The sequence below is a fragment of the Apiospora marii genome, assembly GCF_038362585.1.
Source record: "Apiospora marii strain CBS 49790 chromosome Unknown utg000004l_segment0_segment1, whole genome shotgun sequence".
NCBI classification, from domain to species: domain Eukaryota; kingdom Fungi; phylum Ascomycota; class Sordariomycetes; order Amphisphaeriales; family Apiosporaceae; genus Apiospora; species Apiospora marii.
Genome location: NW_027117376.1, coordinates 1,509,370 through 1,536,601, shown reverse-complemented (window position 1 = coordinate 1,536,601; position 27,232 = coordinate 1,509,370). Strand labels below are relative to the sequence as shown.

The following is a 27,232-nucleotide window of genomic DNA, read 5'->3' as shown; positions in this document are numbered from 1 at the left end:
AAATGACAGCGTCGCGACCGAATTGGGACGGCGACGGACGCTGGTGAAAACTTGATTCAGCGGCCCTGGCTCTTTCGCTTCGCTTCGATTCGCTTCCCGTACAATACAGCATTAGGTGCTGTAGTTAAGAGGTAGGTGAGTAGTAGTACTCTAGTCAGTATACCCACCTGCACCTGTTCTTGCTATAGGCATATGAAGCGTTGATATACCTATACTGGCTTCCCTCGATCCGGCAAAACGAACAGCCGCGATACTGCAGGCGAATGATTCGCGTAGCCGAGGACGAGGATGACAGCACGCAAAGGCCACTCATTGTGAGACGGTTATCCTACTTGTACGGAGTAAGCACGGGCGGCTATCCCACTGCGAGACGGACATCCCACTATACACTATACGAGTTGGGTCTGATAGGGCGATTTTATTTGATGATACGGACACAACAACAACGACGACGACGACGACGAGAGGATTCGTGGTATTTAGCTCCGGTCAAGTAGACAGACCAGACCAGACTTGCAGACCAGCTTGTCGTAACGGCCTTTTTAAAGTGGGAGCAACCGAACGATTTGGACGCTGTCAAAGTCCCCTGTTCCCTGTCGGCTGCCCCTCGTCCCCGTCTACCGCATCTCCATTCTAACGGTAACGACGAGGCCTGTTATGTAATGTACTGCCGGGGCCCTGCCCATGTGCCATAGGCATGGTACTGGGTATGGACGGTGCTACTTAATGAAACTGCCCGTACCTACGAGCCAACCTTTCCCTAGTCCTCCCACTCCCGAAATACATACCAATACCAACTAATGAAATCCCCATTTTGATTCGGCGCTTCTGGTTCGCCTACCACTCATCCACACCAACCCAGCAGTGCGTTACGTTGCGTCGCGTTGTGTTGCGTGCTGAACCGCGCAGAAGAAGCAACAGAAGAAATAAAGTTGCGCCTCCCCCAGCCTCACATCATTTTGTGCCGTATGCATCCAGGCAAATCTTCAGTTTTGTCTTACCTCTAAAAAAACAAAAATCACAAAAGAGCGAGAGAGAGAGAGAGCAAGAGAGCAGCCGATCTACCTACTTCCCTCAGGTGCTTAGCTGCTATCCGGCATACTTACCTACTTTTCGCCTTCAGAGTACCTCCTACTGGTCTCGACGTCGATTGTTCTTGTCCTTTTTGTCACTGTCGACAAGGTTCTCAATTCCCTCGCGATCTTCTGGTCTTTCCGTCTTGTTCAGGAGCCGGTCCCATATAATACGCTTTGCGGAACCCTGAAATCAGCTACTGTCAAGTGCCTTCCCCGATAGCGAAGTAAAGAGCTCTTATCAGTTAAACCTTCCCGCCGCATCGCTCAACCTTGAGGTCGTCTCAGCACCAATTATTTGAGCCAAGTAAGCAGCACACTCCATCTCATTTTTGCTTCTATTCGCGTAATTTTACACTTTGCTTTATTATATACTCGTCGGCATTCCCCCGCTCGTCAGCCCCCTCGCAGCATTTCATCCGCATCACGCTTACCATCTCACCCTGTGCCAGCAAGCCTGGTACAAACAAGTTGTTCGCAATAACGTCCCAACAACCCAACAGTCCCCGACCGGCTGCAGAGAGGGAGATAAAAAGTGATCCACTAGACGACAAGCAGCTTCCGAGAACCCCCCGTCCAGAACCCGAATCCTCCTCAGCCCCTGGACGAACTCGGCGTGGTTCCGTTGCAAGAGGAAGAGCGAGCCGGCAAAGGAGAGGAAGTCTCCGAGAACCGCTCTCCCAGGACACGAATCCCCCCCAGGAAGCCCTACATCAGGGTTGCGGACGCCCACGAAGGGGTAGCTCACGAAGAGGTCGTATAGGAAGAGGATCCAACGAAGAGGACGCTCGCGAGACCAACCCTCCCTCCGATCAACACAGACCTTGGACAACCCAGTTCTCTTCCATCAGGGAAGGAGACGCCAGAGGAGCTCCCCAAAACGCCTAGAACGCCTGGAACGCCTGGACACCCATCCCAAATTCCACGATGAGCAGTCAACCTTATCCTTCGCCCAACCACGGGCATCACCCTCCTCCCCACCACATGGCAGGCCAGGCGCCGCCGCCAGGCCCCGGCCAGTACTCGCACCATCCCCCATCCTCACATGAGCCTTTGCAGCACAGCCTGCCAGGCCCCCATCACGCCTATCCACAGTACTACTCCAATGCTCCGCGTCCGCACCCGCATCTGCCTCCTACCCGTACCGAGTATGTGCAGGGGCCGATGCCGAGCGTCCTCGATCGCCCCCAGAACGGCAATGGCCCTATACCGGAAGGACCCAGGATCTCCACGCGTGCCCTGTCCGAAAACACGAAGACTGTCAACGAGGATATCCAAAACTTGGCCGAACACGCGCGCCCCTTATCGACAGAGAAGGAGGACTCGAAGTGGAAGTACAAGCTGGTCTGTGTCCAGCAACCTCAGCGTGCCCGCATGTGCGGCTTCGGCGATAAGGATAGGCGGCCGATTACGCCGCCACCTTGCATTCGTCTTCAGGTTATTGACAAGGCGACGGGCAGGGAAGTCAGCAGCAAGTGAGTAATACCAACATACCTCTCTATGGCCCGAGGTGCCCCGCTTTGGAAGTCGTGACGGACGTACTAATACTATCACAGCGACGTCGAACACCAAATGTTCATTCTTTCGGTGGACTTGTGGTCGTGGAATGGCCTCAAGGAAGTCAACGTAGTCAAGCATTCACAGAACTCGCCCTCTATCTCTTCAACAACGCAACAGTCGTTCAGAGAATTGCAGGAAGGTGGCCCGTCATATGATACCTACCCAGGAATGGTCCGCCAAGGATTCGCAGCACCATCGCAGCCTCCTTCTAATTACGCTAGCGAGCAGTACGGCCACGGGTATGGCCAAGCACCCAGTGAGTTTGCTCCTTTTGGTAGATATGCGGGAATGCTTGCTAACGACGGCAATCTGTCAGACGGCTACGCGTATCAAGGACACGTGGGGCAGTATCCCGTCCCGTCTAACGTGCAATCAGTTCCGTCGCAGAACGGTTATGCAGGCCGTTACCCCCAGGACTTGACCCCTCAACGGGCCAACTCTCTCGCCACACCGCCCAACGGGATGTACACAAGAAACCTCATTGGAAGCCTGGTGACCAGTGCGAATAGGTTGCTGGATCCCGAGGACAAGTTTGGAATCTGGTTCATCCTCCAAGATCTCAGTGTGAGGACAGAGGGCTATTTCCGGTAAGCTTGAGCAAGTCTAGCCCGCACTTCTGCACAGTCACTAACAACCACCCACAGCCTGCGATTCTCATTTACTAGCGTGGGAATTCCCGGCACGGTAGGCGATGCTTCGACTAGTGATCCCCAGCGCGTCAACCAAGGAAAAGCGCCCGTCCTCGCTCAGTGTTTCAGCGACCCTTTCCAGGTCTACAGCGCTAAGAAGTTCCCTGGAGTTTGCGAAAGTACTTATCTAAGTAAATGTTTTGCGACCCAGGGCATTAAGATCCCCATCAGGAAGGAAGGTGCCGATGGCAAGGCCAAACGCGGGAAGGGGTCTGATGAGGAGGATGACGAATAAGAGATTTGAGCCTTGCTTGGCTCGGGATCCGAACGGACCTTGGGCCGTGTCGAATGCATGACTTGTATAAATTATGTCACGCCGACCCCGTTGTTGCTCTGAAGCCGGCTGTTATCACTCAGGGGGGTTACTAGACCAAACCTGACCAATGTACATACTCATGGAGAAGCCGTAAATACATCGATCCCTTCTAAAGAAAAATTCATAGTCTGTATCAGCATGTGGTTGGATGTGGCGACTAGTGTTAATCTCAGCCAATCAGGATGGAAGGAGCAGCATGGTATAGTGCTGCGGATGTCGTTCTTGAACTACTCTGTATACTTGGTATATTCTTTTACCCAAATCACGGTATTAACTCAGCTTGGACTTCAACGCGGTTGCGACCATGTGAGTATCCAAAGAAGCCCTGGTATTGAAGCCGTTGGAAGCGGGGATTAGATGACACCATCGCTGGGCCTAAGTACGAGATTTTGATTCCTTTTCCTGGGAGGGGTGGTGCTTGTCGATGGCGTGTCTTGGTGGTGTCCTGAACTGCTGGCACAGGGCGTTTTCATTACGTCTTGGGAACTCGGATCTCGCTTACCGATCCCGTCGCCCTACGCTGGCTGGCGGGGTTATTGTCCGACCACACTTCCCTCTTCAGGAGGCAGCAAACAGACAGAGAGAGATGGTCCCATCAATAAGTTTACCTAGGTACAGTAGTAGTTGGGCGGACAGTGGACGATGGGCGATGGGGCTACTGCTGTCGGACGGGTAGTTCTGTTACTAGTTCGCGATGATTGTGACTCCCAGCTTCTAGCGCCGGGTAGTCAGGATAAGGAACGTGCAAGCTGGGCGGCGGCAACAGGATGAGAAGAACCGTGTGACACCAACGCCATGTTTACCCAGGTTTGCAGAAAACCAATGGTCGGGCAAACAGCATCCGGCATATAGTATAGATGTAGAAGGTATGCGGTGGAAGGGAGAGAGGGAGCTGGCCGCCGGGCTTGTCGCGAGAGCCAGGCGCTCGGGGTATTTATTCAGGCCTGCCTGCTTTTGCTTCCTCTCCGCCAGGTCAAACCTTAAAACCAGGAGTACATCCAAGCAAGACCCTTATTTTTCGAAGATCTGCCTCTGTACTAGATAACTGGTTTTTCTCATCTGCATCTAGAAACTACATCATACCTACTTATCCGTCTGTCTCCCCGCTATTTCCAACCGGGTTGCCCTGCTGCTAGAACAAAAACCCCCAAACCGGTCCGGGTCACACAAGCTATCCAAATCGACTTGTGACGTGATTGGCATTATCCACCCGAACATAGCTAAACCTCCAGCTAGATATATCTACACCTGACTAGTAAGATCTAGACTGACTAACTTGCCTTTGCCCATCTTTAATTATTTTGCTTGCGTAGAAGAAGACCCTCTCCCGCGCTGCTGCCAGAAACAAGAAACGTCGAGCAAGCTTGATTCCAGTTGACGGCGACAACGACAACGACATTCGTTTCTTCTTCATACGCAAGCGCGCGCACTCTTAGTCTCACTCACACGCAGAGGGAAACACCAACCCACCAACCAACAACCGGGGTTATCCAAGTCACACACACAAACAAACAAGCAGCAGCAAAGACCATCATGTCGCAGCAGCAGCAGCAACAGCAGAAATTCGCCTCCACCGGCCGCGGGGGCGCGGGCAACATCAGCGACGCCGCCAACTCGCCCAAGATCCAGCCCAAGGACCTCGAGACGCCGACGCTCAAGCACACGGTCGTCACGACGGGCCGCGGCGGCTCGGGCAACATGCGCACCAACAAGGACCCGGCCGAGACGCGGGCGCTGCAGGACGTCGAGCCGTAAGTTGCCCCTCCCCCCCGCCTTCCTGTTTTGAATTTCTTTCCTTTCCCTTCGCCTTTGCGCGGGCGCGCGCCGCGTCGCCAACTAGTGAAGAATACTTATATATGTGATATGGCTAACGCGCAACCCCGTCTGCAGCGTGGTGGAGCGACAGAAGAACGACGGCGTCGCGCACGTCGGCCGCGGCGGCGCCGCCAACGTCGTCAAGCTGGGCAGCCCCGAGGTGCCCGAGGTCAAGGAGGCCAAGAAGGCCGAGGGCGGCGAGGAGGCGGTGAAGCGCACCAAGAGCCCCGATGCCAGCCTGGCCGCCAAGGGCAAGGAGTGGCTGGAGAAGTTTGGCAAGAAGGCCTGAGCAATGCAGGGGAGTGTCTTCTTCCTCTTGCTTGCCGGAGTTGGGGAAGAGCGCAGGTGACGGTTGGGTTGCGATCAAGTAGAAGAGGGGGCGAAGATATTAGGAGATGCTGTGCGACACGATGTGATACGGATACCCTACCATTTCCCCTACCATTTTCTCGGTCAAATCAAGGAGTGCGTTCAGTTTTCTGGTGGTCGGGTTTATTTTCTTTCTTTTGCTTCTTTCTACGTTACGACATATACCACAATTTCGATTGAGAAATGATAAAAGGGGGCGGGGTTTGGATGCAGGTTTCTTCTGGCTTTCCGGGGTGTGGTTGGAAGTGCTCCTCCGGGCACTGGAGTTGGAGTTTCTATTTAATTGATAAGAGAGCTTTGTCGAAATCAAAAGTCTTTTCGGCACGGCGGTTTCTCATTGGACGGATAATACCATTTGACGACGGCCCCCAAAACGACTTGTCATGTTTTCACATGAGATCCGGGTGTTATCATGTTTTTGAAGTTTATATCAACGTCAGGTCGGGCACGTATTACTGTGCTTGACTCTGAAAGAAGGCTTGGCCGACCGATTTGTAGCAGGAACCGAGAGATAGCGAGTGCCGATTGGGCGACTGACTGTTGAACCGACTTACATGTCCGTATACCTATGAATAAACAATGCATCGCACAGTGCTACCCCAGCCCGCCGTCCCGTCTGTCTGTTCCCCCAACAAACGGCGCCCTATGCACCAAACATGCCGAGCAAACTGACAAATAGAAAACAAACCCGCCTCACTTTTACCGCTGCCTCTCGCCCCTTTCTTGGTTCGTAGTATTCATAAGAGGTGCAAAAGTAAGGAGTCCCCTCAAATTCAATTTACGAGAAAGGAAGCCCAGCACGGATCTACGATAGAAGATAGATTAAAGATTACAATGACCATGCCCAGTCCCTATGGCGACGACAAAGTGGAGGTATATACACAAAAGCCCCCAGAGGCCCTCCTCCAGCTCCTGTCCGCCCACCTCCCGCGCTCCCTGTCCCTGCTGCGCCGGCTGCAGTTCACAAAGTTCCCCGGCGGCGTCACCGAGCATGCCCGCATCCTCTACGCCTCGGACACAGCCCTTCCTTCCGCCCCTCTCAATGTGTCAGGGGTGACAACGTCCGCAATGGAGCATCATCACCCATTCACGGCGGCCTACCTGGACATCTCCCGCGGGCCCGAGACCCAGCTGTGGATGTACTCGACCCTGGAACGCTGCAGCAACAACAAAGACAGCGAGGACGGAGGTGATGAGAAGGAGGAGGAGAATCACAGACAAAAGGCCCTCCGCCACACCGTCTCCATCCTCCGCACCGTCCGCCGCCTCCGCGACGAATACGCCGCCGTACCCTCCCAGTCCTCGCCGCTGGGTCCCTTCGTCCTAGCCGGGACGCTGAGCGAGGCGCTGCGGATCGCGCTGCGGGACGAGGTCGGGGTCGCGTCGTCGAATGTGAGTCCGTACGACAAGTGGCTGCTGGATGCGCGGGCCCTGCCTTCGCCCGTGGGACACGAGAAGACGTCGTTGCTGGATCCCGGGATGCGGTGGGGGACGGTGGGGAGGGAGGATATAGCGTTGGTGCTGAGTCGGTCGGATGTGCCGCGGAAGGAGTAAGTACACGAATGAACGAACGATTGCTATTTGGGGGTTGGATATTAGGGTTCTCTGTCCCGTCCAGTAGAAGTTTTGATACCATATGATAAGGGGGGTCGAACGGCAGTACTAGCAACTGCGTCCAAGCAGGAGAAGAAAAAGAAAAGCAGGAGAGAGGGGGTGTGCAATACATGGATATGGAAACCTGGGCTGACATCCTCGCCCCTGAATCCTATAGGAAAACAGTCAAGTTACTGCCCAGCACTGCGATCACGCTGGAGGACGGCACCCCTATTGCCTGGTGCTTCCTAGGTAAGGCTATCCCTCCCACGTCCCTTTCTAACCTTGTCCGCTCCCCCCCCCCCCTTTTTTTTTTTCTTTGCCTCTATTGCCTGTCACTTCAGCTGATAACACCCAATAAACAACAGGTCCCGACGGTTCACTGAGCAGTCTCCACTGCGAGGAGCCCTACCGCGGCCGCGGTTTTGCCAAAGCAGTCGCGATCAAACTCCTGAAGGATCGCCTTCGGGACTACGGCGGCGACGATAGCACGCTGTTCTGCGCCGAAGTTGCTCAAGACAACGCCAGTAGTCAAGGGGTCTGCAAAAGCCTAGGCGGCAAGATTGGCTGGGCCGTCTCTTGGTAAGCAGAAGGCTTTTTTGTCTTCTTTTAGTGGTTTCGATTATTTACAAAGTTTCCCGCCCGGCCCATCTACTACGTTTTTACAAGTAGAGACATCCTCTAATAAGTCTAATAACATACAGGTGCACAATCGACCTAGACACTGTCCCAATGAAGTGAGATCTCCCAGCTACAATAGCCTTGCGCCTCGGTCACATCGCCGACAGGGGGTTCCGCTAACCGTCACCGCTTAGAAACTCGTTGCACCTCTGATAGGTAGAACTTGAGATCGTCAGGCTTGACGAACGGTGTAACACCTTGAATTGAAAATTTGTTAGCCCAGTCCGTTACACTATGATTGGGATGTGAAGAGCTCTGCTTACCGTGACCAAGATTCGCTATCCAACCCCCCTTTCCGCCTCCAAAGCCCTTCACCATGTGCTCAACCGTCTCCGTGATGTTTTCGTGGGATCCGTAGAGAATACCGGGATCGGCGTTGCCCTGGAAGACAATCTTTCGGTCTCCCCGGATCTTCACGGCCTCGGCAGGGTCGATAACCCAGTCCAGACCAATAACGTTGTAACCAATGTTGCAAACCGAGTCAATGGCGTGGTTCGCGCCCTTGGGGAAGACGATCATGGGGACCCTCTCCAAGCCCATCTCCTGGAGGCGCTTGGGGAGGTGCTCCGCAATGTAAGCCAGGTAGGGCTCGCTGAAGGTCTTGAAGGTGTAGGGGGACAGCTCGCCGGCGTTGGAGTCGAAGACCTGGATCAGCTGGGCGCCAGCCTTGACCTGCAGGGCGAGGTAGTCGACGCAGACCTCGGAGATCTTGTGCAGCAGGGCCTTGGCGGCCTCGGGGAACTTGTAGATCCAGGTCTTGCTCTCCCTGTGGGTCTTGGAGCCGCCGCCCTCGGTCATGTAGCAGAGCAGGGTCCAGGGGGCGCCGCAGAAGCCGATGAGGGGGACGCGGCCCTGGAGCTTGGTGCGGGTCATGGTGATGGCCTTGTAGACGTAGTCGAGCTCGCTGGCGACGTCGACCTTCTTCTGCATGACGCGCTCGTACTGGCCGTCGTCGGGACTGCGCAGGGGCTCCGGGAAGTGCGGGCCCACCTTGTCCAGCATCTCGACCGTCATGCCCATCGCCTGCGGGATCACCAGGATGTCGGAGAAGATGATGGCCGCGTCGAGCAGGCCGGCGAAGCGCTCAATCGGCTGCAGCGTCAGGGTCGAGGCCACCTCGGGGTCCCGGCAGCACTCGAAGAAGTCGCGGCCGTCTTTGGCTTCGTGGTATTCGGGCAGGTAGCGGCCGGCTATATCATAGAGACGATCAGTCAGTCTATGAACTCAATTGGAATACCTGAGATACGGAGAGGACTGACCTTGGCGCATGATCCAGATCGGTGCTCGTTCGACATCCTGACCTGCGAGTTGACGCTGTATCAGCCATGAGTCGAGACGCCATTCATTACTTCTTATTTTCACCGGGGAGCTGTACCCCAGGCGGTTCTCAGAATGAGGTCATTCTTCAAAGGTGCGAATTCGTGCGCCATATTGGGTGTTGTGTGGCGTGACTATAGCAAAAGCCAGAAAATTAAACTCAAGTTGATGGCAGTATATGAGAGGATCATCATTCAGAAGGACCCCTCCGAATTTCAAATGTTCTGCCGCCTAAGCTTCAGCAGGTACCTGAGTGGGCTGGAACTGAAGGTTGATGGAGGGGTAACGGTACGTAGGTACTTTTGCAGCTGCAGCAGGGTAGCTCCGCCCCCGCACCCAAGACAGCTTTCCGCTTTCTGACTGCCACTGGGCTACAAACAATCCAATGTTCAAGCTCTAGGCTACCACTGCTGTAGCCAACCCAACCCATTAAATCCAATCCGCGATTTGGATGTCATGAACACCTATCATTCCAGTTATTCCCTGGACTAAGTGGAATAATCAAGACGGTTGATTCCTGCGGCTGCTTGTATTTGTGGCAGAATCTCCCTCGCTGCGCAAATATCTTAATCTTCCTCACCGTCACCGGCGTCGTTGACGTCTGCATCCTTCGCATCGCCCATCCTCACGCGCATCTTCAAGATGGACCAGGCCCTTGCCACCTGTCTGGCCTTCCCTTCAGAGGGAGCTCTGAACGACGATGCTGCCTACGACCAAGCCATTCAGACGCATCTCCTCAAGCTGACGAAGTTGCTTAAGGAGCCGCCGGTTCCATTGGGCCAGTACGGAGGGCAGCTGCTAGAGGTGAGTCCTCCCCTAAGATAGCGCTTCCTTGCTATTACTAGGCTGACCTGTTGTCTGTAGCTCACTGACCCCGAATACAACTCGTTATCTTACCTCGCCGTCCTTCACAGCCTACTCCTCCCGAACCTCCTAGGACCGCGCGAGTTTATCCTCGACAAACTGGTCAAATTCCTCCTGGGTTTCGATCCTCGGCAAATCAGATATGCGGGTTCTCATCTCTTGGAGATCCTGTCTGCCGTCTGCAATGGCTCGCTGCTGCCCGTATGTTTTTCCTGTCTGGGAGATTTGCTAAGAAAATATATGCTGACTGGTACTGCTGTTGCAGCCTTCCGTAGCCGTCGAGGTCGTCTCCGCCGCCATCCTGAAGATCGATCCGTCCGGAAGCATGTTCACATCAACACATCTGCAGCTTGTAAAGCTTGCCTACACCACGAACGTCATTGAGCCAGCTATGAAGGTTGTGGAAAAGAACATTGTCTTTTACCCCGGCATGGCCAACTGGAAGCGACCGACGACGCTCTGCGATATGACACTTTCGCCTTCCGTCTACATACACAAGGAGACAGGCTTCACCGGCCAAGTCAGGACAGCAACTGTACTAGAATACGATCTGCTGAGCGGCATGATGTTCTGCTCCAAGCGAGAGTGGAACAAGGCACACGCTGCTTTCGAGCGCATCGTCACTTTCCCCACTCGCGAGGGCGGCTGTAGTAAGATTATGGCCGAGGCGTACAAGAAATGGGTGCTAGTCAGCCTCTTGTCCAAGGGCAGGGCCATTCCTCCGCCGGCTTACACCGGTCCTGCAGCAGCTAAGGCCTATCAGACCCTCGGCAAGCCTTACAGAGAGGTCGCGTCACTCTTTGAAACGACCAACGCAGAGGAATTGAGAAGCGAGGTTGAGAAGTCAAGCCAGATTTGGCAAGACGACCAGAATGTGGGCCTTGTGAAAGAGGTCCTCTCTGCCTACCAGGAGTGGCAGATCAAGAATCTGCAAAACGTCTTCTCCAAAATTTCAATAACTGAAATCCGCCAGCAAACGAAAAGCGCACAGACGGGCACTAACCTGAATAGCGACGATGACATCGAGGCGCTTGTCCAGAATATGATCATCTCGAACAGCTTGAAGGGCGTCCTGGAGAAGAACGACGACGGAACGGTCTTTTTGACCTTCCTTCCAGCATCCGCCGTTCTAACAGAAGCAGAGTATGCCCAGGAACTCACAAAGACGGCCATACAGCTCAAAACCCTCGAGCCTGTATTTAAGGCCACGAATGAGCGCCTCGGGACCAGCAGAGAGTACATCAAGCACCTGATCAAAGAACAGAAGCGGGCTGCCGACAAGAACGAATTGGATCCGACTATGGGCTTTGAGAGCCACGTGGACGACGAGGACTTGATGGGAGGAGTTACATCTACAGCATAGAAAGCTGGCCCCAATTCGGCGTCCATGTATGTATGGCAGCCAGCTCAAAACTTTCCGGGTTACCATGGATTTCCATAGGGAAGCGGCATGAAGCAAAAGTGCAGCTTTGTGCCACCGAGAACGATAATTTGGAACCAACCTTGCTCTCAGTGGACCGTTTCTTCGGCGACGGCATTGGTATCGGGGTTCGGTTCGAGCCAGCAGAACGAATAGAAGTTAGAGGATCCCGACCATAGGTTGCGCAGGTGTTGGGGAGTTTGGATTCCGCATCTGCATTGCTTTGCCGCGATGCACTCTTGTCTTCGTCGAGCCACCAGGCGGCCTCAGGACTTACTCTTGATACGGCGCAAGTTTGATGACGAGAAACGTGCTATGAATGAATAGAGAGACAGCGATATCTCCTGTCTCAACAGATATGAGGCAAATAAATGAAAAATTCGTGGAATTGCTAATTCTGAACGTGAGAACTGCACTATGCTGCCTGTTTTAGTGGAAGTGACTTGCTTCATCGCTGCCAGTTCTTCGTCGATACGTGCGTTAGATACAGATAAATGCCGCTTGCCTATGTACAAAATGGTTCCAAATGTCCAACTTATCCAAACACTCCATCCTGTTTACTTCTTACCCCAGCCCCTTTCCCTCACTTAGGCCTGCAGCGCCAACTCCTCCCTAGCGGCATGACTGCCTTTCCGCCAAGCCTCGGTATGATCCCGCTTCGAAGAAGCCGTCTTCTCCTCGCCCACCTTGCCCCAGCCGCCGCCGCCGGGGGTGTTGATAATGATGCGGTCGCCCGGTTTCATCGGCGCGCTATTCTTGGCGCCGAGATTGATATAGCGCTCCTCGAACTCGGCGACTTCTTCTTCGGCCACGTGGCCCTGCTGCTTCGCGAGATCCTTCTCGGGATCCGCCTTGGCCACGCGCCGGACCCAGAGATTGAGACCGCACTGCGCGTCCTCGCCGCCCGCGAGGCCGTAGGGGTGGTAGACGCGGCGCTCCGAGAGGATAGAGACCTGGACGGGGATGAGGAACTCGATATCGCGGACGACGCCGTCGCCGCCGCGGTGCCGGCCCTCGCCGCCGGACCCGGCGCGGAGCGAGAACTCGCGGAGCAGGACCGGGTAGCGGCGCTCAAAGACCTCGGAGTCGGTGATGCGCGTATTGGTCATGTGCGTATGGACGCCGCTCGTGCCCTCCCAGTCGGGGCCCGCGCCGGAGCCGCCCGCAATGGTCTCGTAGTAGCCGAACCCTTTGACTTCCTCCTTGCCTGACAGGTTGCCGCCGAAGCCGAAGGTGAGGTTGTTGCAGTCGCCCTGCGACGCCGCGCAGGCCTGGAAGGCGCGGAAGATGACGTCGGTGACGCGCTGCGAGGTCAGCACGTTGCCGCCCACGACGGCGGCGCCCGTCGAGGGCGAGAGGAGCGAGCGCGGCGGGATCCGGACGTGGATCGGCTTGAGGCAGCCCTGGTTGAGCGGGATGTCCTCCGATATGAGGCAGCGCAGACAGTAGATGATGGCGCTAAAGGTGACGGCCTCGGGCGCGTTGATGTTGCCGTACACCTCGGGCCCCGTCCCCTCGAAGTCGAAAACCGCCTCCCCCTTTTCGGGGTCGATGGTGACGCGGAGCCGGATGGGCGTGCCGTCGTCCATGTAATCCACTGCCGAAAGGTCCTGGCCTTCGAATCGCTTGTAGACCTTCTTGAGGAGGTCGCGGACGCAGTTCTCCGCGTTCTGCTGGATGTTGACCATGTAGAACTGGACGGTGTCCTCGCCGTACTCGTCGATGAGGGCCTCGATGAGAGAGATGCCCTTCTGGTTGGCCGAGACCTGCGCCCGCAAGTCGTTGAGGTTGTCCGCCAGGCAGCGAGTTCCGCTGCAGCCGGGATACTGGGCCGGCTCGCTGTACAGCAGCTCCGTGATACGCTCTTCGTTAAACTTGCCTTCGCTGACAATCTTTTCGCTCTTAATCGCCGCGCCCTCCTGATACAGCTCCCTGGAGTGAGGGGGCATGCTGCCTGCCGTGATGCCTCCAATATCCGCGTGGTGAGCACGCGATGCGGCATAGAAGAGGATCTTGTCCCCTTTCTCGTTGAAAGCCGGCATCAGAAGAGTAATGTCAGGCAAATGAGTGCCTCCATACGACGGGTGGTTGGAGATAATGACATCCCCTTTTTTCAGCTTGCCCTCCCAGATCTTAGCCTGTGTTCGTACGCACGTAGACATGGAGCCCAGGTGGACAGGCAAATGGGGCGCGTTGGCCACGAGACCTCCCGTCGCGTCGAAAATGGCACAGGAAAAGTCCAATCGCTCCTTAACGTTGGTGCTGACGCTGGTCTTTTGCAAAGCTCTGCCCATCTGCTCCGCAATCGCCATGAAGCGGTGTCCGAAAATGCTGAGCAGAATCGGATCGACTTCCCTTTCGGAAGCCCCCTTTTGCGATCTGAGAAATGTTAGCGATTTTTGTTTTTCGACGAAAGCAACAGTCCATGTAACTTACTCTTCCTTGGCGTCCCTCTCGAGATCGATGATGACATGCGTCTCCAGGATCAGCGCCTTGGCCTTCGGGGTCACGACAATGGTCTGTGTGCCATCCGCCAACATCGCCGGTCCTTGGATTTCGTCGCCGACTGCAAGGTCCTTCAGCTTGTAAATCGGCGTATCCCTTCGGCCCCCCTCGAAGTAGACTTGCGACTTTCCATAAGGCTGCTTTCCGCTGGCGTCTTGCCGCTTTACCTCCTTGAGCTGTTGGTCCACCGTCTTCTCTTGGTAGCTGAAGCTCTTTCCGATACCGCGAACGCGCACATCATCGATGATGATGTCTCGGTCATCCAGGGTGAAGCCGAACTCATATCGATGGTGCTTCACAAACGCCTCGCCAAAGTCCCAGTCCTTGTCGGTTGGCTTGACGATCATGAGTGCGGACTCGGTGCCTCGGTACCGCATGTTGAGGTATTCTTCAAAGACAACCTCGCTGTCGTTGAAACCTTGGTCCACCAGAGCTTGTCGCGACTTATCCTTGAGCTTCTCCATCTTTGTCTTCAGCTCCTCGATCACAGACTTTTCTTCTTTCCAGATCTTTGACTCGGGTTCCTGGCGCTCATCGACGACATCAGCCAAGGCCATACCGTACGCCGACAGGACGGACGAGTATCGGTGGACAAGAATCTGGCGGATACCCAAAGCTTCGGCGATAGCAACAGCATGCTGGCCACCTGCACCACCAAAGGTCGCCAATCTGTGTTTAGAAGAGTCATGGCCCTTGGCTTCGGTGATTGAACGAATCGGCCTTGTCATAGCCTCGTTCGCAATGGTCAAGAACCCATAAGCAACCTCGTCAAGGCTCATCTCCTTGCCCGTCTCGTTCTTGATCTGATCAGCAAGCGCCTGGATAGCTTGCTTGCTAGCCTCGGGATCCAATGCCTCATCTTCGTTCTTGCCGAAGATTTTGGGGAAGAAATCGGGTAAGAGGCGTCCGAGGAATAGGTTGGCGTCTGTGACCGCGGCCGGGCCCCCTTTTCGGTAACATGCTGGCCCGGGGTGGGCGCCAGCGGACTCGGGACCAACCACGAAAAGACCGTTCTTGAAGAATAGTCTGCTACCGCCACCGGCAGCCACTGTGTTGATATCCAATTGTGGTGACTGTATCGTCACACCCGCGGTTGTCGTCTCAAATACGTGCTCGTATCTGCCATCTCCATACCTCGAAACATCCGTGCTGGTACCTTGCATATGGTTAGCGCAAACTGACAGTAGCCAAATTATTGGTGCAAAGCTTACCTCCCATATCGAAACCAATAACAGGTATCTTTGTTTCGTCATCGTAACTCGTAATGGCATAGCCCACGACTCCACCCGCCGGGCCAGACAGGATAGCCTTCAAGCCGGTAAACTTGTCGACGTCCACCAAGCCGCCATCGCTTTGCATAAATTCGCACCTGGCGCCCCGGCTACCTGCTTCGTTCTGGACGCTCTGGGTGCCAAGCCCGCCCGCGAAGCCTTTCTGGAAGCCTGCGATATACTTCTTGATAGCAGGGGTGAGGTACGCGTCGGCACAGACGCTGGTCGCTCTCGAGACGAGCTTGATCATGGGCATCAGCTCGTGGCTGAGAGATATGTGTTGAAAGCCAATTTCCTTGGCGACCTTGCCAACCATGGCTTCGTGGTTGGGAAATGTATAGCCGTGCATCAGACACACGGCTATACTCCGGATACCTTTGTCGAATATCTTCTGAAGCTTCTCTCGAATCCCCTGCTCCTCTGGCCGGCGCAAGATGCGCACAGCCTCTCCTGACAGGCCCATAACCAAATCCGCCGTGCTTGCGCCCTCGTCGCTGGCCTTTACGTCGGCTTTTGTAACGTTTCGGGTGGGGTTTTCTGCGTAGTCCTCGAGAGTGACTCTCTCGTCGATCTCGACAACTTCCTCGTAAAGAACATCCGGTTTCCGTATCGCCAGGTCGAAAATCTTGGGCCGGCTCTGGTTGCCGATTTCTAAGCAGTCCTTGAAGCCCTTGGTGACGACCATGGCGATCGTCTCGCCCTTCCTCTCCAGCAGGGCGTTGGTGGCGACGGTGGTGCCCATGCGGATCGAGTCGATCTGGGAGGTGTCGAGGGGCTCGCCGCGCGGGATGTCGCGCTGGGTGAAGTGGCTCACGATGCGGCGGATGCCTTCCAGCGGCGCATCGTCGTAGTTGGCCGGGTCCTCGGACAGCAGCTTGATGACAATGTCTTCGCCGTTCAGGGTGCCGACGCAGTCCGTAAAGGTACCGCCGCGGTCTATAGCGATGCGGATACCGCGGACTTTCTGCGCCTCGGCCATTGTGGTGGTGGTGGGTGTCTGGAAGAGAAAATCGCTGCTCGTGTCGCGTAATTCAGGGTAGCAAGAAGTCTCAACGTTCAAATGGTATCGGATATGTAAAGCAGATTGCAAGTCCTAAAGAGAGATATTTGTTTGGTTGGGCTTTTGCTTAGCAAGCAACGGCGATAAAGCAATGGCTTGCGCAAGTCTATGGGAAGAAGGAAGCTAGATCAAGACAACATCCATTGACTTTGAGGTATAGGATAGGTAATATGTAGTTGTTGTACCAAACATGGCCGCATGCCGCCCAAGCCGCGGGAATCGAAAGCCGATGAGCAGTTTCCCAGCAAATGACAAATGACGAGCGCTTCAGACAGGTCCCCGATGCAGCTCCGATGTCGTAGTTCGGCAACAGCCAAACTAATCCCGCCATGTGGTAATAGTAATCGCGAGAAGGGGAAGGTTGAGTTGATAAGAGCTCGCGGAATGATAAGGTAGGTCGATCTTGGGAGGCGAGCCCCCCTTATGGAACCCCACCATCCCACCTCCCATTGTGCGACAGCAACGGTGCAGTTAAGCTATTAGTGAGCCCAATACCCCGCACTATTATCACGCCTTAGTTAGTCCTTATCCTTACCAGAACCTTACCTAATGGGAAGCGCGACAGAAACAGTTTTGGGCCATTGGAGGCTCAACAAGCTCCAACTTTTTTCACTTTACCCTTGTAGTCCGGTTTCCCATGGGCATCCACAGTGAGGGTCAATTATTAATCTTGCGAATTGCGCTTGTCCCAGCGGCGGTGGAAGTCCGCCTCCGGGGGGTAAGTTCCTGGCCAGCGTGCCCCCAACTTTCATATGCCACTGGCGATTATCGTATTTCGCTCAAATCTTTGGTCTCTGTACCGTCCCAAATGTCAATGTGCGGCCGGTCTTATTCTGTGCTGGCAGTCAAAAGTACGTTGCTGCTTTTCCTCTAGTATCGGTCATACTAGCAGGGAATGTGGTCGGACAAGGACGGGAGTTTAGAGACATGCCAGGATGGGAGTTCCCGTCGCGGTGTCCTCGAAGCGGCTGAGGATATACGGCGTACTACGCTCAAGAGCCTCGGGAAAACAACACATAAGAGATTCATATCATCAGTAATAACCATGAGGCGCATGTGACATTCCATCTCCTTTATTTCTGCTTGTCCTAGGCTCATGAAGGATCCTGGGCTTGCTGTCCTCCGTTCTTTGGCTGCTGTTCAGGAGATGGGATATGAACACATCCGCCCGGTGCGGACTACGGGGACCAATTGTCTTACGTGAGCGCAAAGCATGACGTCCAAGGGACGTCAATTTTTTTCAAATATCAAAATCCAGCACTGACAGTTCCCGTTCGAGCCCACGCTCACCCGTCCTTCCACCCCTTGCTCTCGAGTTGTAACCTTCCGCATCTAGTAACTACTTCCCATTGGAGATCCCGGGAGCCGGCAAGCAGGCCTGGAAACCCCGGTAGGCACAGTAACATGGTAGCTCTCAGCTCACCTGCCACACCCCTTGACGGGAGTCTTGACATGGTCTCCGCCCCAGCGGCCGGTATGATAGGGCCGCGCTGTGTAACCAAGATTGAAGACCTCCAGCCACGATTGAGATGAGGCTCGTTAGTGGCTGTTCAGTTTGGGGGCGGTTTGAAGATGGATGGTCAGATACGCGGCCGCGCGATGGGGTTTCATGGTTTCATCTTTCGCTCTGCCCGAAGTCCCCCATCCCCCATCACCAACAGCAGATCTCCCCCGTAACTCACTCGGGCTTGATTCATAATACGCGCCCTACCACCCCCAGTTTTGCTACACCTGAAATGGGCACGCACACAGTCGTCACAGCGATTGGCCCTCGACGTCGAACTGGTAGTTACACCCAACTGGTCATCTCCGTGTAACAACCCAGACCGGACGGGATTGACTAGGGCATTGTGGACTGCAGACACTGTCGATGTTGTATTGACCAGTTCTTCGGCCGAGTGCCAATCTAACGTTGGACAGTGAGATTTGACGTAAGCTTTGCGGCTTCGTGTCGAGTTGAGAGGAGGCGAACCAAACTCGCAATGCCTACTACTGCTGAAGCATGTCATGTGGTTGTCTATAGGTGAGTGACTCAGTATGGGCACTATACAAAAGTTTTAGATTTCTTTGGGTCTCACACATTTTAGCAGGAAGTAACTTAAGAGCAATGCCTCTCCTCTTATGCGGTTTTGGTCGAATAGGAGAACGCTTGATGCTATGTTATGCACGATAGCAGTCACCTGTCTTGGGCACCCCGCAGTGACCGCATATCAATGGGGTTTCCACGATGGCACAGCCCTTTGGGCCTACTCAGTTAATCATATAATTGTGACAAATGTACATCATCTAAGTGATGAAGTATATCAGAGATCCAGGTACACATGGCCCTGTCAGACATACATCGACAGCCTATACACTCCATCGTGGCAAGAGTCGAGTCTGGGCAGGGCAAGTGGTCTAGTCTGTGGGGAATAGACGGGGTCACCTGTGGTGTCCAGTACATCGCACTTTCCCCCTTCACTGTCTTTCCTCCAACCCGCGCGTTTTGCTGTCAGGTCACTACCTACATACATACATATCTGCCTACCTGCATGTAGGCATGCTCACTCCAACAAATTTCGCCCCCACCTGGCTTGATAGCATCTTCAACATAACTCCAAACGTTGCCCGGACAAAGGAAATCCTAATCTTTTTGTCACCCCCATCTGCTACTGGCTGAAAATCCAGAATGCAGCCTATTTCCGTCATGCACGACGAGCCCGTTTTCTCGCCAATAGGAAGTCGGTACCAATTCTCTCTCCTGGCCCGTCCGGGAATGCTCTGCAACTCCAGCCTAGTCTTCCCACAAGACCGTTGCACTCTATTTCCTGTCGACCCTTGCCGGCCTAATTATCCCAAATATGTACCACGGGACTATTACTGGCTGGCTCCCAACGGTGCTATGCTCGTTTCGGAGCCTGGTTCTATTCGGTGAGAGATTACGGTGGCACTGAGAAGGGACTGTGAGCCTACCTAAATGTACATCTGGAACGTGCTGACGCACCTTCATGCGAGGGTTGACGCCAACGGGCGGACACCGAAATGGCCAAAGCTAGGCACTTCTACGGTGGTCCATCTGGACGGCCTTTGATCGTTCCGTCGTCTTTGGTCTGGCTTGTATTCGACAAGTATCTCGGTATGTCCCTGAGGTGCCATTGCCTTCACATGCAAGTCGGGCATTAGCTTGCACCGTCGCCATGGACCTGGATCTTGACGATAATGTGATATTTCTTGGCCCATCATGCCGCTTGGTAATCTCAGCCAGCGTATCAGACTGGCTTGCGTCTGCGGCCGGGGTGTCAACCGTGATCAAGTATTCACCCACACCATATCTGAGACAAACGGCTGTGCCTGGGACTCAAACATGGGTGAGGTGTATGTATACCGGTGGGTACTGTGACTATCAATCCACATGGGGGGTTGCTTAATTCATTACTTATTACTCATTGCTCGTTCGGGCTCGGCCGACCTATGTCACTGTACCACATGCTTGATGCAGACTCGACAGAGCTTCCAGGCAGAACAGGTCACGAACTCAATACCGACTGACTTCAGTATCGGGTTCAAGATACGATAGCCACTCAGGGCCAGGAGGGATGGTTCTCGAAAGGGAAACAGAAAGTCCCTGCGAAGGTGATGTTTGCTTACGGGTATAGATACGTGGTGAAGTGCCGAAGGGGTCTCGGGTGGCTTCAAGGGAAGAGTGATGGCAAGCTCGTGCCAGCCTTGACTCAGAGTGGCCCAGAGAATAGTCCCGTTAAGGATTACCTACCCGTCGAGTCGATTTCCGAAGCCACAACTTTATACCAAGTACCTTACATGCACCAGGGGTGTCACCCACATCCACGCTTGCGGCGTTACTTCCCAGTATTTTATCTTGGAGAATCTCGCTTCCATCTCCTTTTGAGGCATCTGTGCATTTGCCTATACTAGTGCGTAAGCATCTCCTACGTACCGGTGCGTGATCGTTTCAATAGCTTCACCATCGCGCGCGGCCGATTCCGACAACCACTCAGAGTAATAACAGAAGTTGACTCGTCAAGGCGGTACGCTCACCGGCTTCATTGGTGTATCAGATCGGCGAGACTCGGTGGCTTGTGGGCTAGATTGCTCGTCATTGCAACTACCTGTGGTAACGTTGAATCTGATTCCCAGAGAATTCGCAAAGCTATAAAGCCTCTGGATCGCTGAGCTTCCTCTCAACATGACGGGAAGAGCAGCAACAGCCATGATGCGGATCGCTATTGCCGGAGGCGGCGGCTTTGCCAACATCCTCGTCCGCGAGCTGTCCGAAAGTGCCCATGCCCTTATCGTGCTCTCTACTCAAGTAAGCCCCTGACACCACGTTTGACTCCTTTCTACCTAACAGATCATCCATACAGGAGCATCCCGAATTTGACGAATTCGACTGCCAAGTTGCCGTTGTCGACTATGACAACATGGACAACCTCCGATTCATCCTTCAAGGCGTCGACCTCGTGATCTCGACAATCAGCGGCACACCACAAGTCAACCTTATAGATGCCGCCAGACGAGCCCGAGTACGCTGCTTTGTCCCCTCTGAATTCGAAGGTGCCCTGAGCCACCGGCCTGGTGACGTTGATCCCTTGGACCGGGGCTGCACGGCAGCCCTGGATTTTCTTCGCCGTTGGTCGACATCAAGATCGCACCCGATGAAGTTCACCGTGTTCTCCTGCGGTCTCTTCTACGAAAGGCTAGCACCCGGAGGCCTTGCCGCCTACAACATGGGCTTTAGCTCCAATGTACAGAACGAAGGTGACTATTTGGTCAACCTCCGCAATGGGACCGCCGAGATACCCGAAGTCAATGCCCAAGGGCGTTCGGTCCACATTACCATGACCTCGGTCTATGATGTAGCCAGATTCGTCGCTGCGGCCGTTGAGCTTGGCCTCGACAGCTGGCCCCGAGAGTTCAAGATGCGCGGTGCCTCTCTGTCAACAAAGCATCTCGTTGAGGTCTGCGAGGAGGTTCGAGGAGGTACGCTATATTTGCATTTCCGGTCACTACCGTGTTTCTTTTACTGACCAGAGAAAAGTCACGTTCAATAAAATCACCAGGCCTTACAACGAAATCCTATCATGGCTCCAGCACTACGAGGACCACCAAGACTGGACACACTGGTACCACATGCAGCAGCTCGTCCAGACCGCCAACGGCCGATTCCACTTCAGCGACCCGAACCTCAACGAGTTGGTTCCGATCCAGCCTGTTGGTCTTCGCACTTGGCTTCAGGAAATTTGGGGGCCTGGATTTTGAGTCTGGTTGCAGTTCTACCTCCCTCCTAGCTTGGACATTCACTTTTCTCTACAGACGTGTCTATTTCCCTCCCTATCTCCCAGAATTCTCCTTGACCAAACGTCCTTGACGTCCAGGCGACTTCATGTGCACATTCACGAGATCAGATATAGCGGTGGACAATGCGGGAACTGCCGTTTTCCTGGGGATTCAAGCCGGACTGTTTCAAAACGGAAACTGCGATATCAATCACCACGGTTTCCTTTCCAGAACACCTTGAGAGGGCGAGCAATCGCAGTCGCGGGCAATCGTTGCCATCTTCTCCTGTACTTTACCTTTCATGTGTCACAGACCCAGTACTAGATAGTTACTTTCTCGCATATACGAACTGAGCAAGTATTCACCAACCAAGGTCAATTCACATTCAGTTGTAGGCTATGATTGCTTTGCATATATGAGGTACTTGGTATTGAGCAGGCTACCATGTCTACCTAGCCAGACCTGGAGCAGAGGCCTTCTCGAATGGCAGATGGGCTTGCCTCGTACGAGCCCGAATCCACCAATGGCTCCTGAGTGGTATTGGATTTCCCGTTTCCCCCCACGCTGTAACCCGCATTGCTGCATTTCGCTACTGCAGGTGATGTAGCCCTATGACCCTGACCCACTCTCTCTTCTCATCTCGACCGTCGCTTGCCTGGCTTTGGATCTCTTGGCTCTCTCGCCACACCGAAAACAGCGAAGGGTATTGGATGTAAATCCCCAAGTATTGCTGTAAGTAATTCCACTTTGCATTATCGGGTCTCCTGTTGGCGCATTTATGTATGCACGTAGGGTCACTCGCTGGGCCTGGCGTCGTCGCGACCCCCGAATTGAAATTCCCTTGCTTTCTCCATACTACCTATGCCGGATCCGGATCTGACCCTTGTCAGCGTATCGATCCCTACCCTACCCTACATCCAGTCCCTATGTCTGATGAAACGGTAAGTCCAGAAAGAGAGAGCCTCACCAATGGACGGGAATACGAAGCTGCTCGTCGCACGCGCTCTCTCCAGCTAGATGCCTACTTACCCTCCAATACGCCCTACCGTCACACATCGAAACACAGCCAGCCCTACCTACTGCTGCAGCTGAAATGACTCTGTGGCTACAATCTTGCATTATACTGCGTCTACTCTCTGCTTCTGTTCCCCTCTTTCCGAAGTTTCACGACCTTTTCGATGGCCTTTCTGCCTATTCACATGGACATGAATAGCGAGGAGCATGAGGGAGCACAGGTCGCAGATACTAATACTACCACTACTGCAGAAGGAGGTTGCTGCCTGGCAGGCCAAGGGGAAGACCTCTCTTTCTACCCGCATCGATGCAATGGTTTTTGGAATATCGCTCGCAGTTATTCTTCTTCTACTCTACTATTACTACTACTATCTAGTCTAATAGTGTGTTGAATATTGAAGATTTGACATGAAATGCAACCAATGCAATGGGGGTGAAAATGTTCAACAAAAATCTCAAAACAAAAACAACAAAAATGATAATAACGCCACCCCCTCCCCTCCCTCCCAACCGCTCCTTACTCCTTCTGTGCTATGTTTCCCGTTTCTTGCTCTTGATCTTTCTCTTGCTCTTGTTCTTTGCGTGCATTTAACATTCTTTTTTTCTCGCTCTATATGCCTTCCATGTACAAAAATGTGTCCCCCCCCCCCCCCTTGCCCCGAAAAACCCGGAGCAGTTCCTGTTGTTGAAATGCTGCTGCTGTTCGACCTGATGCATATGCGCCCACCACAACCTGTGAAAATAACAGATAAAAAATAAAAAGACCCCTTATTACGGTGGATGATTCGGATTATATGCCCGGCTGACCTCCTCCCAAAAAGAAGAAAGCAACCGTGTTCTCCACCCTTCTTTCTCCCCTCCGAGCGAGACGAGAGGAAGAAAAGAAAGACGGACCCATACGATCTCTTGAATCTGTAGACCGAAGAAATTTCGTCCCTGGCGTGTCTGACCACCGTAATTCCTCCCGCAAACCGTCCTGCACATATCTTTCCCCTTTCCCTTTGATCTTTTTTCCTATGCAGCAGCAGGCGCCGTCTTATCTCCGTTCTCAGCGACTCCGTCCTCGTCGGTGCCGAACTCGTCCACGACCCAGAGGCAGAACTTCTCCCAGTCGACGGCCCACTCGCGCAGCCGCCGGGCCTTGAGCCCGGACCCGACCGAGGCCTCGCGGACGTCGCGGGTCCACTCGTCGGCCGTCTGGTCCTCGAAGGCGGACCAGCGGATGCTGTTCTCGGCCAGGGACCCCAGCCCGGCCAGGCCGAGGTTCTCCCACCCCTGCAGCGCCTGCCAGAAATCGTGGGTGCAGCCCGCCGTGTCCTGGCCCAGCATGGCCGGGTCGTCGTTGCACAGGCAGCAGGGCACGCCGCGCGCGAGCAGGGCCGGCAGCGGGTGGCTCATGACGGAGCCGCAGAGGCGGAGGACCTCGTTGCTGATGGGGCAGCTCTCGATGAGGATGCGCTTCTCCTTGACGAGGTCGATGAGGAGCGGGTGCTTGTACAGACTAAAACCGTGGCCGATGCGCCGCGTCCCCAGCAGCACCGCGTCGTACAGGTTGTGGTCCGTCTCGCTGCCGGACCCGAGGCACTCGCCCGCGTGGAAGAAGAAGGGGATGTTGACGCCCTCCTCGGCGCACTGCTTGCGGAACCAGAAGAGCTCGGGCAGCAGGTCGCGCAGCGGGCGGCCGCCGTCCTCCTGCCCGACCAGGTCGTAGCCGGCGATGAGGTGCGGGTGCGTGATCTTGGTCGTGATGCACTGGTCCATGTTGTGCACAATGTCGCGCGTCGGCAGCCAGCGGACGCAGCACCAGATGATGCGGAACCCCCAGAACCCTTTCCCCTCGGGCGTCTCCTGGAACTTCTTGACCTCCTCGTCCAGCACGTCCATCATGTGCACGTAGTCGGTGTCGGGCGCCTCCTTGCCCTGCTGGTAGTAGTCGAGCCCCCAGGCGAAGCGCAGCTCGGCGTACATGATGCCGTCGTCCTTGAGCAGGCGCATGAGCCGCCGCAGGAACTGGCGGTAGATGTTCTCGTGGTGCAGGAAGGAGTTGACGACGCGGAAGCACTTGTAGAACTTGGTCCAGATCTCGTCGACGCCGTGGTGCTGCGCCACGGCGTCGGTCCGCGACAGGGTGCAGCGGCTGTGCATCCAGGCGAGGAAGCCGTCGCGGCCGCCGTCGGGGTAGGCGTCGGCGGCCTGGGTGATGCGGACGAAGGTGCCGGGGGCGTAGTCCGGGCTCCAGAGGCTGTCCTGGGTGCGCTCCTGCTTGAAGAAGCGGAAGAGCAGGGTGGCGTTCTCGAGGGCCTTGGGCGAGGTCAGGGGCGCGTCGGCCGAGATGTGCATCCCCGGCTCGCGCATGAGGGCGTCGAGCAGGAACTTGAAGTCGACCATGGCGTCGATGTGGGCGTGCAGCAGCGAGCCCTTGGGCATGCGCCGCACAATCTGCCACAGCTTGGTCTGCTCCATGCGGTCCTTGGAGAGGGAGAACATCATGCCCGGGTGCACCGTGATGTTCTCGCTCTCCTTGGTCCGGGCCAGCTCGTCCTCGAGCTGCGGCGTCCAGATGGTCCTGGCCTCCTGCTGGCGGATGCGCTCGACGACGGCGCAGGCGCGCCGGGCCAGCGGGCTCAGCGACTGCCGGAACGAGGCGTCGCTGCGCGAGGTCGCCTCCTGCGCGACCAGCTTCTCGCGACCCCCGAGGTATTGCTGGATGAAGTCATCGCCCGGGCTGGGGACTTCCTGGGATATCTCTTCCCACTCCTGGTCTGTGAATGGCATCTTGCTGCGTGTGTGTGTGTTTGTTGTGTGTGTGACCGCTTGTATGCGGAGTCCTGGGCGTGAAAAGTGGTAAGTGAGAGTGTGAAGGAGAGAGAGAGCGCGACAGAGAGAGGAAGGGCGCCGCCGCGATGATGATGATGATCGTTGGGTGTGACTGTGACAATTTTGCCGATGCGCCCGTTCTGGTGTCTGTGTCTGTCGTTCTCCTGACACTAACCAGTTGCAGCTATTTATAATCTCTTGGCAATCTCCCTTTATCTTAATTGGCAGAAAAAACAGACTGGTCAGGGTGGCTGGCACTGGCTTATAAGCTGTCGGCTCTAGATAGGGAATCGCATATAGACGCCCTCAGCTTCTCTTTATTTTCATCCCTATAGGCAATATAAAACTAATGCGTTGTCCGTCTCAAGTTACTTAGCGGGACGATTCCAGGCAAAGTGTAACAATATCGGATTGATGACGGAGCCCCGCTTTCGTCCCAAGCCCACTAAAATCCCTTGTCGGGACCCCTCGAAACAGTGCATGATGCTTGCTGATGCTTGCTGGTGCTTGCCGCCGCTAGCGGACGGAGGTTGCCTACAGGCTACAGCATGCAGAAGCAGCCCTCTTCCTTGGGTCGCAGTCACATCAATTGCTACTCTACCGTATCCATCAGGCACTTTTTCTCTCTCTATTTTTTCTTGCCTTTGCCTTCACATCCAAGACCCTGGAACTCGGTCAATCCCGATCGTGTTGAGAAACCCGCGACGTTGACTACTTATCTTGTCGCTGATTGTAGGCAATTGCTGTCACCTGCTGACACTTAGTTTCATGCCGTGACTCATTTCTGTCATTGTCAGCCGGCACTTACAGAAACCGGCGGACAACGGCGGCTACGCTGCTGTGCTATCGTTCAGCTTCTTGTTTCGTTGTTGCCTGACCAATGGGAGCCTGCCTTCTTCTACAGGTAGCTCATGGCTAAGCCCGTAAGACTTAGACATGGCGCCCACGAGCCTCATTCATTGAAGTACGACCTGCCTGGCCTACGGCACGTTTACCTCCAAGATCTTCAACATTCTATATACTCAAACTTTAAGGGCACGAAATCCAAGGAAGCCGCAGGACGAAGTCGATTTGCACCCTGCCTTGAAAATCAAACTTTGATAACCCAACACAGGGTGCTGCGTCATCAGCATCAGTATCAGGTGCTGTAGAAAGATACGGCCTGATATGCGCATGTCTTTATATTACCTTCAGGGAAGGATGCGTGATCACCAGTTGAGTACCTCACGTTTTGCGACACCTGCGACACCGAAACAAAGAAGACAGTAAACGGCAGACCCGGCAGAGTGGAAAGTAGCCAACGCTGCCTTACTCTGAAGCATGTTTCGCCCATTCGGATCACGCCGGTCGTGGCAATCTCTTGCCATGCCATGTTGGATCCTGCCGTGTAACCAAGAACGAACCCCCGTTTTTCCTGTCATGTAATTTCCTATCAGACTAACTGACAGGTGTGCGGGGAAGCGCGGCAGTCTCAAGATTCCTTATATATGTAAGTCGATCAAATATGTCAATGAGAGACAGAGAGAGCAAATGATGTGACCTGACCAATGTCAACGTCAGTCATTAAGTCAGGGAGGGGGACCCCTTAAGCGTG

General features: G+C 54.6%; 8 protein-coding genes across 8 annotated transcripts; 5 read left to right on the top strand and 3 right to left on the bottom strand.

The window, feature by feature from the left end:
- Positions 1-2,000: 2,000 nt before the first annotated feature.
- PG985_007431 (uncharacterized protein) lies at positions 2,001-3,557 on the top strand (the record flags this gene model as incomplete). Its single annotated transcript, XM_066827199.1, has 3 exons — positions 2,001-2,548; positions 2,630-3,220; positions 3,278-3,557. 3 exons carry the CDS (start codon positions 2,001-2,003, stop codon positions 3,555-3,557), a joined length of 1,419 nt encoding a protein of 472 aa, XP_066684874.1.
- A 1,614-nt stretch (positions 3,558-5,171) lies between these two features.
- Positions 5,172-5,742, top strand: PG985_007430 (uncharacterized protein; the record flags this gene model as incomplete). Its single annotated transcript, XM_066827198.1, has 2 exons — positions 5,172-5,389; positions 5,529-5,742. 2 exons carry the CDS (start codon positions 5,172-5,174, stop codon positions 5,740-5,742), a joined length of 432 nt encoding a protein of 143 aa, XP_066684873.1.
- Positions 5,743-6,656: 914 nt separating this feature from the next.
- PG985_007429 (uncharacterized protein) lies at positions 6,657-8,001 on the top strand (the record flags this gene model as incomplete). The annotated part of the gene is made up of 3 exons (XM_066827197.1): positions 6,657-7,372; positions 7,489-7,667; positions 7,784-8,001. The coding sequence occupies 3 exons, from the start codon at positions 6,657-6,659 to the stop codon at positions 7,999-8,001; spliced, it is 1,113 nt and encodes a 370-aa protein (XP_066684872.1).
- Positions 8,002-8,219: 218 nt separating this feature from the next.
- On the bottom strand, positions 8,220-9,526 carry PG985_007428 (uncharacterized protein; the record flags this gene model as incomplete). The annotated part of the gene is made up of 3 exons (XM_066827196.1): positions 8,220-9,286; positions 9,334-9,410; positions 9,459-9,526. The coding sequence occupies 3 exons, from the start codon at positions 9,524-9,526 to the stop codon at positions 8,220-8,222; spliced, it is 1,212 nt and encodes a 403-aa protein (XP_066684871.1).
- Positions 9,527-10,055: 529 nt separating this feature from the next.
- On the top strand, positions 10,056-11,640 carry PG985_007427 (uncharacterized protein; the record flags this gene model as incomplete). Its single annotated transcript, XM_066827195.1, has 3 exons — positions 10,056-10,217; positions 10,278-10,478; positions 10,543-11,640. 3 exons carry the CDS (start codon positions 10,056-10,058, stop codon positions 11,638-11,640), a joined length of 1,461 nt encoding a protein of 486 aa, XP_066684870.1.
- A 644-nt stretch (positions 11,641-12,284) lies between these two features.
- Positions 12,285-16,452, bottom strand: PG985_007426 (uncharacterized protein; the record flags this gene model as incomplete). Its single annotated transcript, XM_066827194.1, has 3 exons — positions 12,285-14,076; positions 14,134-15,358; positions 15,414-16,452. 3 exons carry the CDS (start codon positions 16,450-16,452, stop codon positions 12,285-12,287), a joined length of 4,056 nt encoding a protein of 1,351 aa, XP_066684869.1.
- A 4,264-nt stretch (positions 16,453-20,716) lies between these two features.
- PG985_007425 (isoflavone reductase) lies at positions 20,717-21,789 on the top strand (the record flags this gene model as incomplete). The annotated part of the gene is made up of 3 exons (XM_066827193.1): positions 20,717-20,839; positions 20,895-21,510; positions 21,569-21,789. 3 exons carry the CDS (start codon positions 20,717-20,719, stop codon positions 21,787-21,789), a joined length of 960 nt encoding a protein of 319 aa, XP_066684868.1.
- Positions 21,790-23,835: 2,046 nt separating this feature from the next.
- Positions 23,836-25,596, bottom strand: PG985_007424 (adenosine deaminase family protein; the record flags this gene model as incomplete). The annotated part of the gene is made up of 1 exon (XM_066827192.1): positions 23,836-25,596. The coding sequence occupies one exon, from the start codon at positions 25,594-25,596 to the stop codon at positions 23,836-23,838; it is 1,761 nt and encodes a 586-aa protein (XP_066684867.1).
- Between the last annotated feature and the right edge of the window lie 1,636 nt (positions 25,597-27,232).